Below are 17,129 nucleotides of genomic sequence, written 5' to 3' on the forward strand. Positions count from 1 at the left end.
GAATAGTGCCCCATCATTGGTGTCAGTGGGAGGAATAGTGCCCCATCATTGGTGTCAGTGGGAGGAATAGTGCCCCATCATTGGTGTCAGTGGGAGGAATAGTGTCCCATCATTGGTGTCAGTGGGAGGAATAGTGCCCCATCATTGGTGTCAGTGGGAGGAATAGTGCCCCATCATTGGTGTCAGTGGGAGGAATAGTGCCTCATCATTGGTGTCAGTGGGAGGAATAGTGCCCCATCATTGGTGTCAGTGGGAGGAATAATGCCCCATCATTAGTATCAGTGACACCAATGATGCGGCACTATTCCTCCCACTGACACCAATGACACTTGCTGACCCAGGGTCCAGCGATGTGCACACCCGCATTGTCCCTTCTCTCCCTCTGCTCTCAGTGACGCCGGTATTTCAACAGTGGGCACCGGGCTGTGACATCCGGGTGCCCACTGCGCATGCGCAAGTCGTCCTGCGCATCCTGATTGGTCCGGCATCCTTCTGGTACCTGTGAAGTGGCCTAGAAAACTGAAAGAGGAAGAATGGCTGTGGCAAACTGAGTCAGAAGTGGGAACGGGTACCTGTCAAAACCAGGTATCTGCTCCCCTTCAAAAAGTGGCAGATATGTCAGTGGGGGGGCAAACAAGCGGCGCTTCACATTTTTGGTTGGAACTCCGCTTTAACAACAGTGATAGAGGCTTAGAAACTGAAATAAGTGCACACAAATCAACAGATATTTTACCAATGACAGGCCATATGTTACAATGACTTTCAGGGCTTTGTTTAAGCTTGAGATTATCAGGAGAGGGGGGGACTTAAAGCGGAGTTCCACCTGGAAAAAAAAAAGTCAGCAGCTACAAAAACTGTAGCTGCTGACTCTTAAAATACAGCCACTTACCTGTTACTCGGTCCAGCAGTGTCCTCACCACTGCTGGTTTCACCTGCCATCTTCTCTCCCTGGTGCCGGCATCTTCAATGTGGGCACCCAGCTGTGACAGTTTGTGGCTTCACAGCCGGGTGCCCACTGCACATGCGTGAGAAGTGCTGCGCTTTGTGAATGGCCCCATAGTCTTCTGGGAACTGTCACGTGTCTCAGAAGACTCCGGGAAGGGAGGGGGGGGACAACTTCCGCTTCCGATCGCCTAGGCGATTGCAGCAAAAGAGGGAGCAGGTACCTGTCAAATTCGGGTAACCCCCTCCCCCCTGCTCCCCAAAGGTGCCAATCCTTAATGGGGAGTGGGGGACAAAGGCTTAAAGCGGAACTTCCCCTTTTGGGCGGAGTTCTGCTTTAAAAGTGCCTATCAATAATGCCCCCATTGTAAGATTTTCCCTCTTTTCCTTTTGTGGAGACAACTCAAAATTTGGGATTTTCTCTTACTTTCACTTTCAATGATAATGGTAAACGGGACAAATAGAAAGAGTGAATTTCCCTAACTAGGACACAGACAGCCATAAAAACCTAATAGGTGTGCTAATCCTTTTAGCCTTTAGTTATACTTTAAGCCTTGGTATTGCCTCTTTGCCCTGTTGCTCCAGACCAGGGATCTTTAGGCTTTTTAGTACCCATGTAGGGCTGTGTCATATATTTTACAAGCATACACGGGCAAAGAAAAATCAGTCCTCCTTACATCAGAGTGCCCCCTTTCATCAGAGTCCCATAAGAGTCCCCCATTTACATTAAATCCTCATCAGAGCCCCCCTTACCTCAGAGTCCCATTAGAGTGCCCCCTTACATCAACATCCCCAATAGAGTTCCCCCTTACACTAGGGTCCCGATTAGACTCCTCCTTGACACTCAAATGCTTACAGTGGTGACCATAGCAGCAGGGCAGCAGCTTGGTGGCTGAGCAGGTCTGGATGAAGAAAGTTTCCAGCAGTCCTAGCAACCAACAATGGGGATGATGACAACACAGCATGGGAAACCTGTGCTGGAGACTGTGGGGCAGGGCATGGGGATGGGTGGAAAGGAGACCAAAGATAGCCTCTGCTGACCTGAATTCTCAATCTTTGTACGTTGAGGATACACCACTGACCCTAAATTCTTCTAGCAGGCTGGATGTGGCTCCCAATCCAAAATTTGGGGTCCTCTGCTCTCTACACTGGCTCACAAGTGTCATTATGGTATGTACAGTAATGGGTATCTTTCATGAGCAGTATGTTACAGAGAGCATAATTTAATTTGATAACTGCATACACATCACAGTCAAAATAATTGTATTTTTAACATGATCTGTAATCTACTAATCTTGAATAATGAACTAATCGCCATACCGGTTTAATAGCATGTACACCTGGACCTTTATTCCTGAATAGGGTCATCTGTACTGCTCATGTGGCTGCTGAGTCATATCTGATTACACACTGGGCAGAAAATATACGTGCTTCTTCTGTAAGTTGAGAATGTGTGTAGACTGAAAAAAATTGTTTGCTTTATATTACTGTCAGATTACTTCTGTGAACAAGTGACAGTTATTGCTTCAATAAATATACATGCCACTTCTTAGAAACCATAAATACTAAGGTATCAGCTAGCAGTAATAATTGCTATTTCAATGTTGCTCATGTAAGACAGCAAACAGATGGGGCTCAGCTTTTTCATGCCTAATCCAACCTTTAGAAGCTGAAGGATGAAAACTGGAATATGGGGAGGTTAGGATCACCAACAAGCCACTTGTAAAAGTAAACAGTCTTTATTGGTCTCTAAAAAACAAGCAAACAAAAACCGATTTCTTCAGCAAAGTAAAGGAAAACAGTCCAGAATACTGGTATAAATAAGACAACACAATGGCTCACCGCCAGTATACCAGTCCCACGCCGGGGTTTAATGTTCCCATCTGCTGCGGTGTACTGCGAAGGCTGAAGGAGTTCAGCAAGCAAATGTCTCAGTCACCAGACAGTTCACACTTTCTGATAGCAGTAACCTACCCCACTCCACCTCACCAACCAATGCTGTCTGCTTCCTGCTGTTTGTCAGGCGTCCCCTGTAAGCAGGTCCAGCGCTAGACTATTTTATGCCCTGGGCAAGACCAGCTACTTACACCCCTCCCCCCCCAAAAAAAATTCTATCTCACCCCTCCTAGTACGCATCCTCTTTTCTCTCAAATTTTCTACCCTACCACAAATCCTCTCCCCCATATCCACCCCTCCTGGTAAATCCCCTTATCCTACCTTCCTACCCCTCCTCTACTTAATGGCCCTGTAACCTATTTTACATTAACTTTTCTGCCTTCTTGTAATGTCCTCCATGAGCACCTGAACCTCTCCTTTCCCCCCAATGAATGGAATGAGCAGTGCACATTAGTTGCGGTTATATGCAATGGTCTATGTACCCTACAAATACCATAGTTCCTAGGCTATCTTGGGAGCCAACAAGTGAGGATGGTTACTTTATAGAACACCTTTAGAGACTATATCATTCACTGATACTCTTTGACTTTTCATATTTATAGTCAGTGGGGGTTTTCAATGATATGATATATATGGTAATTATCATTATTACACTTTTGGCACTTTCTACTAATTATTGTATATTGCATGTATTGTATGTCACCTTACATGGGCATTTGATACATTTATGATTTGTTCATTATTATCAGTATATACATATTTAGCGCTGCACCCTTGTTTTTGCTAGCAGTGGCAAATATGTTTCTCTGCTACATTGTGTACAGGGACAGGCACTCTGCCTGTCTCTGTAAGGCAAACTAGAGTAGGTTTTAATTACTCTATGAACTGAAGATAATTATTTTTTAATTTGGTGCATTAATAGCACCACTTTGTAAAAGTGGCACTATTATAAACTCCCTGAATCTACTACATGTGTTGGTAAGGTTACTGAAACAGGTGGTAGAGATTTTTGAATTTCGGTGCTGGTCATTTTAATGGGCTGTCAAAAAACTGTCCTTATTTCTTTATCAAATTCCCCCAATATCTGCAATCTGAAAGTCTGTGCAGGTGAAACCGGTATAGCAAGTAGCCTGGTCAGTAGAGCAGCTTTGGTATTGGTGTAGCCATGAACCTAGTTCACCATGACATCACAAATGCTAGTTGCTGCTTTGAGACTCTGTTGGGGATGTGAGTGACTGTTAACTGAATTTGGCTTATTTTGGGAACAAGCAATGAGTGTTGCTTCAACTGACTACATTTTAGTTCTTTTCTGCAAAAGAAACCTTTCAAGATGAATGTTCCTAGTTTTGCATCATTTATTTCATGTCATCCTGTTCATCAATTAGCTACTTAACATGATTAAAAGATAATACACAATTGTTTGTGCACCTTCTCCTTTCCTGCTATGAAAACAAGATGTGTTTAATTAAAACTCTTCATCCTCCCACCTCTAACCACATTCACTTGGGTAGAGTCCACGAGCAGACTGATCAGCACTCTAGAGAAAATCAGACTACCTAAGTGATGTATTGCCTATCCAACTGACCAAGACTGGCTATTGTTTCCCTAAGTTGTTATGTATTCAATTTATGTCCATTCAATAGGAGTTGGAAGTAAAACAACTTTTAGCAATGAATGGAAGATATAACTAGTTACACATTAGTTTTTATTTGCCTTCAGTATAGCAAACAAAGCCATGTAGGCCAACAGAATCCCTTTTAAATGGCTTCTATTTAACTAGTCGTTAAGACATAGGTGCATATTGACAGGCAGACTGTGCCTTATACAAAGGATAACTTTAGGGTAGGGGCGGACTGACAATTCATGGGGCCTCCGGGCAATAGTGGATCATGGGACCTCTGTGTCCTCACCCACACTCAATCCACACCCAAAGCCTATGAAAGGTACTAGGGGAATCTCATGGGGCCCCCTACTTACCCTGGGCCCTCGGACAGTGCCCGAATGGTCAGTCCACCCCTGCTTTAATGTTTATCCATACAGATTGCTGGGTAACCTAAAGTTGGACAACATAAAGCATTTAACACTGAGAAAAAAAAAGGAACTTTTGCTAAGGGCTTACAGTATGTACAACGTACATGGGCATCGAATGCACCCTGCTTTCCCCGAGTATATTACTAGTACATCTATGATAAATGGGACTCATAATGTGAATGCAGCACTAGATACTGCTCTTTGGTGGACATAGTAAGATTCAAACTGTGTAGTTTGAATCCAGCAAAGTTACTTTTTGACTGATTAGCACTTAACTTAGCACTGTACTTAAAATTGGACTCCAGCCTTCCCTCTGTATCACATCTGTACCGGCTCCTCTCCTGTACTGAAAGTGCTTACTCTGATTTCACTGCACACTCTGAGCTTTTCAAAGTGTGCATTAGAAGCTGCAGCTAGTCAGATACAGCCTGCCTCATTTCACGAGAACTTCTGGTATCATCTAGCCTTTTTTGTTCCCAGCCTTACTGTACCTGGACTACATTATTTATTCACTGGATTTCAGGTCTTTTAAACTTGGAGGCTCAGCATTACATAATGGTGTTATCTAGGGTAGTCTGCATGCAAATTCACCCTGCCTAACTCCTCAAGATTGACATCCAGGGCCGTGGATAAGGGGGAACCACCAGTCCTCCTATATGGGGTCCAGGCCAGCAGGGGGGCAGCTGGGTGAATCAGATGTGGGCAGGGAAGATGATCGTCATGGCGAGAGCAATTACTGGAACGGATCCCCTGTATGGCTCTCTCTGCAGCAGATGAAAGCTTGCTTGGTCTCCTCTCCCTCCCGCTGGCTTTCAGAGAGAGCCATACGGGGGATCAGTTCCAGTAGTTGCCCCCCCCCCACCCATCACCCTCCCTGTGCACCTTACGTTTCCCCCTGTGTGTCCCCACCCCTGCAATGCTGTCTGCATGCCTCCTCTCCTTCCCACCAGCAGCTGCAAGCACTGGTACTGGTCCATGTCACATTTAGCAGACTCTTCCTTTCCTAAATAAACACAATGAGTGATTGGTACTGATCGTTCACTGTGTTCATTCATAACTGAAGCATCGTAAACTGTGTTTTGTTTTTTTTTGTTTTTTTTGGGGGGGGCGGTATGGGGCCCTGTGCTTTCTAACAGCAGCTCTGTTGACATCCACCCACCAAGGCATTTTGATATTTGCAAACACTTACCTAATCTGACGTCCAGTTATTACGTTTTCCCTCTTCATACATGACATACTTTTATAGAGTGTTGGATGGCTGTGTAATTTCCATGCTTTGTGGTACCTCCTGCCAATCCCAATGTCACTACTGTCTACCTTTGTCACTAATGTGTCTAAGAAAATTAGAGAACAAAACACCCTTCACCACTTAATCCAAAGCTTTGATACTTTGTATTTGAACGCCTTAGGGGACCAAGCACTTGGTCCTTATCAAATCCATTCCTTAGTTTCACAGCAGCATGGTCATACAGGAGCATGATCCCTCCGCCATGCACCAAGGCTGCTATAAAGGAGATGGATTTGTGATTGACAGCTCTGGTATCTGGCAGCAGGGGCCAATCTGGAGATCAGAGCTGCCATTCACAAAAAAAAAAATCACACAGCCTGGGGTGCTGTATGTCTATCAGGGCTGCTTTTACGCATTCAACTCTTAGCTGATGGATGACATATCGCTGCAGCACTGGGTGAGTTGTGTCAATTTTATGAATGATCAGCAATGTTGGTCTGTTCAGGGGCAGACTGACAACTCATGGGGGCCCCCGGCAATAGGGGATCATGGGGCCCCTGTGTCCTTGCCCAAACTCAAAAAAGCCTATGAAAAAGGTACCAGGGGCATCTCATGGGGCCCCCTACTAACCCAGGGCCCTCGAGCAGTGCCCGAGTTTCCAAATGGTCAGTCCGCCCCTGGGTCTGTGTTATACACAACACCATTCCAGCATCCCTGATCATTCATTCATAAATTGTCAAATCCCACACAGCACTGCATCGTTCTATGATCCAGCAGCCAAGCTGTGTATGTGTACAGGCAGCCCCGATAGACACACAGAGCCATAGCTCTAAGTGATCTGTCACTTAGATGTGGCTCTGTGTAATGTGTCTGCAGCTGCTTGTATGTACACAGGGTAGAGGCAGATATTTTACACAGAGCCAAAGCACTGAGTGATCATATATTATGAATGAACAAGCAGCACTGATCATTTCTTCATAATGGGGGAGGGGGGAGTAGGCTCTGTGCTGGCTGACCCTTCCACTACAGGATTCCCATAATTTGAGCTCTTAGTATTCCCCCCAGCCCGTGCCCCCTCCACTGACCTCACCATAAATATCGGTAACACAATCATCAGTCCCTCCCCTCATGCCAGGGTACTAGGTGTAATCCTAGACTCCCATCTGTCATTCCAGCCCCAGATCCAATCACTGACAAAAGCATGTAGACTTCACCTCCACAACATCTCCAAGATACGACCGTTACTAACCCCGGAAACCACTAAGCAACCTATTCACTCCCTTGTCATATCACACCTCGACTATTGTAACTCCCTCCTCATTGGCCTACCTCATCGCAGGCTATCCCCCCTCCAGTCTATCATGAACGCCACTGCCAGGCTCATCCACCTTACTAACCGTTCTGTATCTGCCACCCCTCTCTGCCAATCCCTCCACTGACTTCCAGTTGCCCAACGGATAAAATTCAAAACACTAACAATGACATTTAAAGCCATCCACAACACTGCCCCAATTTACATATCCGATCTTATCTCTAAATATCACCCAAACCGTACTCGCTTCTTGCAAGACCTCCTACTCTCTAGGTCCCTTATCTCCTCCTCCCATGCTCGTCTCCAAGACTTCTCCAGGGCGTCACCCATCCTCTGGAACTCCCTACCCCAATCTATCAGACTATCACCTACTCTACTTACCTTTAGGCGATCATTGAAAACCTATCTCTTCAGGGAAGCCTATCCCGCCCTCTGCTAATACTGGTATCCTCTACGCTTCCAATCATTCCATCCCCCACAGTTTTACCTATTGTACCACTCACCCCTCCCTCCTAGATTGTAAGCTCCAAGGAGCAGGGCCCTCAACTCCCTCTTGTATTGAACTGTATTGTTACTGTATTGTCTCCCACTATAATGTAAAGCGCTGAGCAAACCGTTGGCGCTATAGAAATCCTGTATTATAATAATATTAAATAATACAAGGGATTGTAGCTACATCCAGCATATAGTGGTGTTTTTAGGGGACAATGGGGCCACCAATTAAAATGGGACCACATGGTTCCTTATGGAGTAAATAAAATAAATAAATACATTAATCATTGTTTGTTTCACACATGTTCAGCTTAAAGTATAAAGCCAAACCTTTTTTTAATGATTGCATAATTTTGAATAGAATGGAGAATGGATAACACTTTTGTCACATTCTAAGGCCCTTTTCACAGGGGGTGGATTTCGATTTGCTGAGCAGAGAATCTGTTCGCTGATCCCCTACTGATCAGAGCAGAGCGGGCGGACGACAGGTCTGTGTCCACTCAATTTATGAAGAGAGGACAGAGCCCACTCTCCTCTATGAGCAGCCGGGTGTAAACGGATTACCGTTCCACTTGGACAGAGGGTGATGGATTAATTTCTGTTTTTTGGGGGGGGGGTTTATGTGTGTGTATGTGTAGACCTGATCAGATTAGACATAGATGGGTGTAAATGGACACAAGTCTGTTTACAGTGGCCGGTCCATAGGGATACATGAACCATCAAATCAGGCTCATCTGAAAATCTGACAGGTAGACCTGATCGGATCACCCATGTAAAAGGGACCTAACCTTTCACACTTTACTCTATGAAAAATGAAAATGTAAAAGTAAAATTTTTGCTTATACCTGGTTTGATAGCTAAAGCAAACATATTTGCTAACCTAACATAAAGTGACTTCTTTAATTAATTGACTTAACTTTTTTTTGTATTGCTTCTATCCTGTAGATGGGCATGTAACTCTTCTTCAAGAAATGAAGAAAGAGAGTCATAATAAAAGGAAGCTGGAGCAGCAGAAATTAGACCATCTATTACTTTCTGGCATCAGTGCCCATACAGGTCAGTCCCTTTTCTAGCATTACTAGTCTACTATTTACTAGTATATGTACAGTAAAAAAGGTTATTTACTCCTTGTTTAAGATTTTGTGGGCCAGTTGAAGATTTACGGACAAAAATGCTTTCTAACTACAATGCAGGCAGCTGTTTCCCTTTTTCTTATTTTTTTGTCCTTCATTTAAAGCTCAGACCTGTCAACACCCCTTATTCTGACTAGCCTACACGGCCATAAACTTTATCTCCAACGATGTATACAGTTATACCACGTGGTGCTGAATTTATCCCTTGCATCGGGTCAGATAGTTTTACTCAATGAATAAACTCACATGTTGAGGAAATCAGATGAGAAAACCCATTCGAATGTTCCGTTTAATGGAGAATATCATAGGTAGAAAAATGTTAATGTTGTAGCCTCATGGAGAGATGCATTCGGTAAGACAGGATACAGTGGAATGAATACAGAGAGAGTTGGGGGGGAGGAGTATACAGAAGTACGGTGAGAGAAAGAGCTCAGCTTAGACAGGAGAAGACAGCTTGAAGACACAGAGCAATAATAAACAAGTAATGGTCACAGAGAAATAATAATAAATCAAATAGTGTAACACAACACCCCTGTGTAGTTCTGTGAGATCAATCACCCTCCCAAAGATCTCTTTCTGATTAAAGCAGGATCATCGGATGCTATATGATTACAAACTATACAATAACCTTCATATTCTGAAGTGAGGAAATATCTTAAAGAGTGACATAGACAGAAATAAAAGTCTGGTGGGGGATTCCTCTATTTTACAAAAGAAAATAATTTTTATTTATATCTGTTGCTGTTGGAGAACCTCCCTCTCCTATCTTGTAAAATGTTGTCAACAGGGCAGGAGGTGAGGATAAATCTCTCTAACAGAGTCCCAAATAGCAATAAAAAACAGACAAGGGTTTGCCTTTGAACCCTTTCCCATGCTTTTAAAACTAAGAAAGGCTAGACATGTACTGTTAGGACTTTTTTATGTTTGGGTTTTTTTTATTGTATGGTTAATATTAAAAAAAACAAACTGAGTATAAAAAAAAAAAGTTGACATTCTTTTTAACTGGAATGCAAAAGTGGATTTTAAAGGGTTTCTAAACCTAAAAACAAAGATGTAATATATTGCTGCTTACCAGTCCTTGGATATGGTGGCTGCATTAGTTTTAATTTTTTTCAGGCAATTGTTTCTTTTATTTTCATCTAGTGATCATTCAGAAACACACTTCCTATTCTAGGGTGACAATGCTCGCTTACACCACTATATCTATGGGGAAGCAGCATTGTCATCATAGGCTTTTATCCTGATTAAGCCTTGGTTCACATATGCGAGAAAAGCAGCGAATCCTGTGCATTTCTTACAACGCAATGAAAGCATATGGCATTCATGCAATCTGCTGTGGGTGTAAATGTTAAATTAACGACACCCCAAAACAGCTCGCAAAACGCAGTGTGATTGCCTGAATTGGGTTGCATGGGTGTGAACACTCATACAATCCCAGTCAGGTGCTGCAAGAAAAGGGTCCTGCACCATTTTGGTGCAGATGCAATGCAATTTGAACCATACAAAATTAAAGCTTGGGATGCGATGCGGTGCGGTGCGGTTCCTGTGCAAATGCGATGTGCCGCCTCATGGCAGTGTGAGCCTAGGCTTAAACTACAAAAAAACTTCTCCCTTCTTCATCTCCATTTCTTAAAAGGATGGCAAGGATTTTAAGTTTACAGAAGTTAGCTTGGAAGACTTATAACATTGCTTTTAGATTTCAGTTCAATTTCAAGTTAAAAGAACACTGCAATTCTGGCAAGATCATCAGGTATTTTCTATACTCGCAGAGAATATAAATAGCTCAAAAATATAATGCAGCTCCAAATCTAAGCTATGGTACGATACAAAATATTACATTCTTGTTCCTTGACTAAGATATTTAACTAGTTAAGAATTAGTGCTTAAACCAAAAAAATGTATCTAGTTACGCTTTTATTAACAAGAATGTGAAGTGGCTTTGTTCATACTGTCTTTATAGTCTTTAAATATGAAATATGCAATAAGTGGAGTTCTCATCTCCTTTTCATGTGTTTTCTTATGGGTAAATATTAAATATTGCATATTAATATTGTGTATTTGTTTAACCAGTAGGGGGAATTCTAAGAGATGGATTTGTTCCTTTTCACGTGTTCATTACAGCCTGTCGAAAAAAAGCACAAATAGGCTCAATTCACAAAACATCCCAGGACAAGGATCCTTTTGAAAACAAGTGACATTTTTAGTTCTGAAAATTTGGAATTCAGTCAAATGGCTGAAAATAAAGATCCTTATCCTTATGGAAAGTTTTGTGAAATTAGCCTATTGTGAATAGCTCAGCCTGAAATTTACACACAAGGGAATGAGCATTGCAGTGACTCATCCCTTATCAAATAGCTTAGTCTAAAGTCTTAGTCTTAGGCTGGCCATACACTATACAATTTTCTGTCCAATTTCTGTCCAATTTCCTTTAGATTTACCTTCAACTATGTAATGCAAGGACCTGCCTAATTGGATACAATTGAAAGTGTTGTTTAGGATTGACCTCCTATTATATGGTTTTTGGTAAATCTAAAGAAAAATTCTCAAGAAAATTGTATAGTGTGTGGCCAGCCTTAGTCTTAGTGTTTTTGCAGTGCTGTCCCTTTAGCTTAGTGCTCAGACATGTATTAAATGTCTATTTGTAAAAAGAAAAAAAAATTGCAAACACTGTATATTAATACAGTATGTGTGTTTGTGTATATATATATATATATATATATATATATATATATATATATATATATATACACACACACACACATACACAGTTGTGTTCAAAATAATAGCAGTCAGACATCACTAACCTGATCAATCACGGTTTTTGGTAGAAATGATATTTCTACATGGCAAATAATTTACTAGCAGGTGTAGTAGAGTAATAGAAATCCAACAGACCCAACAGTAATGACATGCATGCTGCTGATTCTGTGTAATTGAATCACTAATTGAAAGGGGCATGTTCAAAATAATAGCAGTGTGGAGTTCTATTAGTGAGGTCATTCATTCTTTGAAAAACAGGTGGCAATTATTGCCCTTATTTAAGGAAGGAAGGCAGCAAATGTACATGCTGGTTACAGTGCATTTCTCTCTGAAATTCTGAGGAACATGGGTCGTTCCAGACATTGTTCAGAAGAACAGCGTACCTTGATTAAAAAGTTGATTGGAGAGGGGAAAACATATAAAGAAGTGCAGAAAATGATAGGCCACTCAGCTAAAATGATCGCAAATGCTTTAAAATGGCAACCAAAACCTGAAAGACGTGGAAGAAAACGAAAAACTACCATTCGAATGGATAGAAGAATAGCCAAAATGGCAAGGACTCAGCCAACAATCAGCTCCAGGAAGATCAAAGAAGGTCTAAAGTTACCTGTGAGTACTGTTACAATTAGAAGACGCCTATGTGAAGCCAAGCTATCTGCAAGAAGCCCCCGTAAAGTCCCACTGTTGAAAAAAAAGACGTGCTGAAGACGTTACAATTTGCCAAAGAGCACATTGACTGGCCTAAAGAGAAATGGCGCAACATTTTGTGGACTGATGAAAGTAAGATTGTTCTTTTTGGGTCTAGTGGCCAGAGACAGTTTGTCAGACGACCCCCAAAAACTGAATTCAAGCCACAGTACATTGTGAAGACAGTGAAGCATGGGTGCGCAAGCATTATGATATGGGGATGTTTCTCATACTACGGTGTTGGGCCTATGTATCGCATACCAGGGATCGTGGATCAGTTTGAATACATCAGAATACTTGAAGAGGTCATGCTGCCTTATGCTGAAGAGGAAATGCCCTTGAAATGCGTGTTCCAACAAGACAACGACCCCAAACACACCAGTAAACGTGCAACATCTTGGTTCCAGACCAACAAGATTGACGTTATGGAGTGGCCAGCCCAATCCCCGGATCTTAATCCAATAGAAAACTTGTGGGGTGACATCAAAAATGCAGTTTCTGAGGTAAAACCAAGAAATAGAGAAGAACTGTGGAATGTAGTCCAATCATCCTGGGCTGGAATACCTGTTCACAGGTGCCAGAAGTTGGTTGACTCCATGCAACACAGATGTACAGCACTTCTCAGAAACAGTGGTTAAACAACTAAATATTAATTAAGTGATTCAAAGGAAAGCAAAATCTTCAAACATTTTTCAGTTTATATAGTGAATGTTTGAGTTTGTAAAGAAGAATAGAAACACTGCTATTTTTTGAACAGTCTAATATTCACTTTTCTTCATTTTTTTTAGAAGAACAACACAAATGTGATATATTTTTCTTCATGTTTTGATTTGGAATAGAATGTGTAGTGTTCCCAATGCATTTGTGTGTATGGAAATAAAAGCTATTAGAAGGATTTTGAGCTTTATTCACTTTTTTCAACACACTGCTATTATTTTGAACACAACTGTATATATTGTATATATACATTGTATACTGTAAAGAGCTGGATAGTAAGATTGCAGATGGTGTGTCACCTTGGTTTCTCACCTACACATAACGAGAGGCTCCAGAATTTATGGATAAAGCAAACTTTTTGTTTTTTCCCCTTTTTTTGTTGAATTACGGTCTCGTTCCTGGAGTCTGGAGGCTTTGTAGAGCTTTGTTTTTTCCGTATTTTTTTCTTAAATTGCGGTCTCATTCCTGGAGTCTGGAGGCTTTGTAGAGCTTTGGAAAATATAAAGCCTTTATCTCTAAGTCTACCTCTTACCTGTTAGCCAGACCTCATTAATTATTTCAGGGGACCTTTTTATAGCTGACCTCAACCCTTAAACTGACTGACGCTGAGGGATTGCTCTCTCTCCCAAACTCTCTGTTGTGAGAGCCTGCTGCTAGGTGAAAGGCTGAATGCTGACAGAACATTGAAAAAGGTACATATATTGCCTGTTTGTTTGGGAAACTCATTAGGGGACACCCTGTTAGTCAAGAACTGACTCAAGTTTATTTAGTGGTTCAGACTAGCATTTGTTTTGTTTGTTTTATGCTATGGACTTGCAGTGCCTCCTGCACTGAACTGTGTTTGTTTACTGTCACACTGAACAAAGTGCAGGACAAGTCTGCTTGCGTTGTTTCCCGGCCCCTGTCTCATAGAAGGCTTACTTCTGCCACTACCAGTTAAACCTTGTACCCCTTACAGAGAGACTCAGGCTGGGAGACAGGGGGGCTTCATGCAGGTGCCACCCTATGGAAAGGCCAGGGTGTGGGCCTTTGCAGCAGGGACAGTGGGCAGAGAGAGCTGCAAGAGAAAGACAGTGTGCTATATAAGCACAGAGATGCTGTGTAAGACAGTTGGAGAACTGTCAGTTTCAGACAGTTTGTCAAAGGGAAAGGCCAAAGCTTGAGCAGTGGTGCTGCGAGACGAAGTCAGGAGGCTTGGTATTTGTTTTTTTTCCCCTGTTTTGATGGTCAAAACCCCTGAGAGGGCAGATCAGTCCCTTCTGGCAAGGAGCGTAGTTGGACTTCCTCTTGAGGGCGGAGCCTGAGTATGGCGGCGGAGGAGAGCTCAATGTAGGAGCTCTCGGACGGAGCTCCGTGTCCTGACCTCCCTAGGTCCCCTGTGATCCCCCCGAGACATGTGGATAGTCTGGTGACTTGCCTCTTACCCTGGCCTGGCGGCTCCCCGGGACGGAAAGTGGAGGTGTGCGGGGGGAGTGAGGAGAGTGGCTGGTGAATAGCGGTGAGAGAGCGGTTGGATGCTGGGAAGTCGGCGCGAGCACGTGACCGGCCGCAAAGCACTCCTGGGAGTTCGGGAAGCCGGCCGGCCGGCGTTCTGCGGTGAGAGAGCAGAACGGATCTGTCGGCTGGGGATCGGTGCATTCTCCCTCTATTCCCCTGAGACCCCCAGGGCATAAAGCAAGCTAAGAAGATATCCACTGAGCCCTGGTCAATAGAAGATTAAAGAGACTCTGAAGGGTCCCCCCCCCTCCCTCCTTGAATAAAGACCCTATGTGACCTGAAGGAGAGAGCACTCAGCGGGGCCACTGGATGAAATAAACGAGGAGGGTGAGTGACTTTAAGTTGAAACCTTCTATACCCTAACTGTGATGCATTACATGGCCCCCTAAAGGGTAGCAGGGGGTAAGTGAAAGGGGGGACCCCCGGCGACTGCAAAAAAGGTGGAAAAGATTTGAGGACAGAACAGCCCAAAAAGACCAGCCGGGGAATAGTGCAGAGACTAGTATACAAGAACTTTGATTCTCTCCCCCCCAAATCCATGAATTTTATAATAGAAGAACAAAGAATAAAAGTTACAGAGAAAATGAAAAATAAAAGTGTAAAAGGAAGTGGGCTTAAAGGGTCCCAGACTGGTACAATTAAAAAATATACCTCCCAAGGAAACGTAACCCCAGAAAGATCCCAGAATAGGTCTGAAAGAGGAGAAGTTGATCTCAGCATGGAAAATAGCCCAAGAGTATCACTAGGCCTGGACACCAGCAATCAGCAAGCATTAGGAAATACAGAGACGGAAAAAGATTTACAAATACCTAATAAAAAAGAAATGGCAGAAATGTTTAAAGAACTGGAGAAAACAATAAAACAAGAAATGGTAAATATCCGAAGTGACCTGGGACACCTGCTGGTGAGAGTTGAGGAAACGGAGGAGAAAGTTAAAAATCAGACCCAGGCTATCTCTGAGCTTGAAAAAGTAATAATTAGCATAGGGAAAGCCCAAGAAAAATTGAAATATAAAGCTGAGATACAAGAAAATAGAGACAGGAGGAGAAACGTCATGATACGTGGGGTCCCAGAGAACTCTAAGGGAGAAAACCTGCAAGAAGTGGTTTGTAAAATATTAAATATTATAACAGACAGCACTGAAATGGAAAAGACTAAAATAGAAGGAATTTTCAGAAAAGGAAACATCCAGAGATATCTGGGGAAAGAAAGCCCGAGAGACATCATAGTTAAATTTTATGAGTTTCGAGATAAAGAAAAAATTTGGAAGAAGATAAAAGGGAAACCAGCTATTAAGTATGAAGGTGGCGATATACAGATATATGCGGACTTGGCCCCAGAGACTCTGTGGAGAAGGAGAACTTTGAGGCCCCTATTGGAAAGGTTAAAAGAATATAATGTGCAATACAGATGGGGGTCTCCTGAATGTTTAATAGGATGGAAAAATGGGGTTACGGCGCACCTCAGGTTCCCAGAAGATCTGAAACATTTTTGTGACAGTTTAAAAATACAAAGAATGGAGATTCCAGGCTGGGAAGAAGATCAATGGGAATGTAGAATGAAGAGAAAAGAGGATTGGCAACTTGTGGGGGGGAGGGGGCGGGGGGAGAGGGGGAGGGGGAGAGAGGTGGTGGAGGAAAGATAAGGCTTTTTTTTTTTTTTTTTTTTTTTTTTTGCTCTTTCCTCTACACTGGTCAGCCCTCACCCTACTGCCCCTGCCTTATGGTGCTGGAGATGAACTTAGGAGGGACCAGGGGAGCTATGAGGAGGCCGGACAAGGGGAAGGTCGTCCATGCCCAGAGTTTTTAGCCCAAGGACTAGATCAAAAGTGGAAGTTTCTTCCATAAATGATCAATAGGCAAAAGATGGGCCTAAAAAGAGGGGGGGGGAGGGGGGTGGGGGGGAGGGGGAAAGCTGGGGGGGGTGGGCAAGTGGGGAGGGGGGGTATTTTTCCTGCAAAAAAAAAAAAAAAAAAGGATACAAAAGCAAGTGAGAAGGGAGAAGAAGGGGAAGAGAAGATTTATGGAAGATGGAGGAGATTCAGTTTATAACATATAACGTAAATGGGTTGAACTCCCCTGGGAAAAGATTTAGACTGTTTAAAGAATTACATCATAGAGCAGCCTCAGTAGTATTCCTACAGGAGACACATCTTGAGATAGAATCGAACATTAGGCTGAGATCCAGAAATCACCCAACATGGTATTATGCTGATTCCCCGGTTAAGAGAGCGAAGGGTGTTGCAATAGGTATGGCAAAGAATACTAGGTTTGAGCTGGAAGATAGAATGACAGACCCAGAGGGGAGATTCTTGTTCTTAAAGGGAAAACTACAGGAGATCGAATGTACACTGGCCAATATTTATTGTCCTAATAAAAGTCCAGAGATATATCTGAAAAAAGTGCTGAGGAAGTTGATGGACTTTAAAAAAGGC

General features: G+C 42.8%; 1 protein-coding gene across 1 annotated transcript in view; it reads left to right on the forward strand.

Moving 5' to 3' along the window:
• LOC149468530 (uncharacterized) overlaps positions 1 to 17,129 on the forward strand; it is a 65,863-nt gene that overhangs the window by 7,658 nt on the left and 41,076 nt on the right. Inside the window, exon 2 of the mRNA XM_089670066.1 lies at positions 8,847 to 8,957. Coding sequence (XP_089526192.1) covers positions 8,847 to 8,957 — 111 coding nt within the window. The remainder of the gene's footprint in view (positions 1 to 8,846; positions 8,958 to 17,129) is intronic.

The sequence above is a fragment of the Staurois parvus genome, unplaced genomic scaffold (assembly GCF_062004578.1).
Source record: "Staurois parvus isolate SC_StPar_1 unplaced genomic scaffold, SC_StPar_1.0 ptg000086l, whole genome shotgun sequence".
Taxonomy (NCBI): domain Eukaryota; kingdom Metazoa; phylum Chordata; class Amphibia; order Anura; family Ranidae; genus Staurois; species Staurois parvus.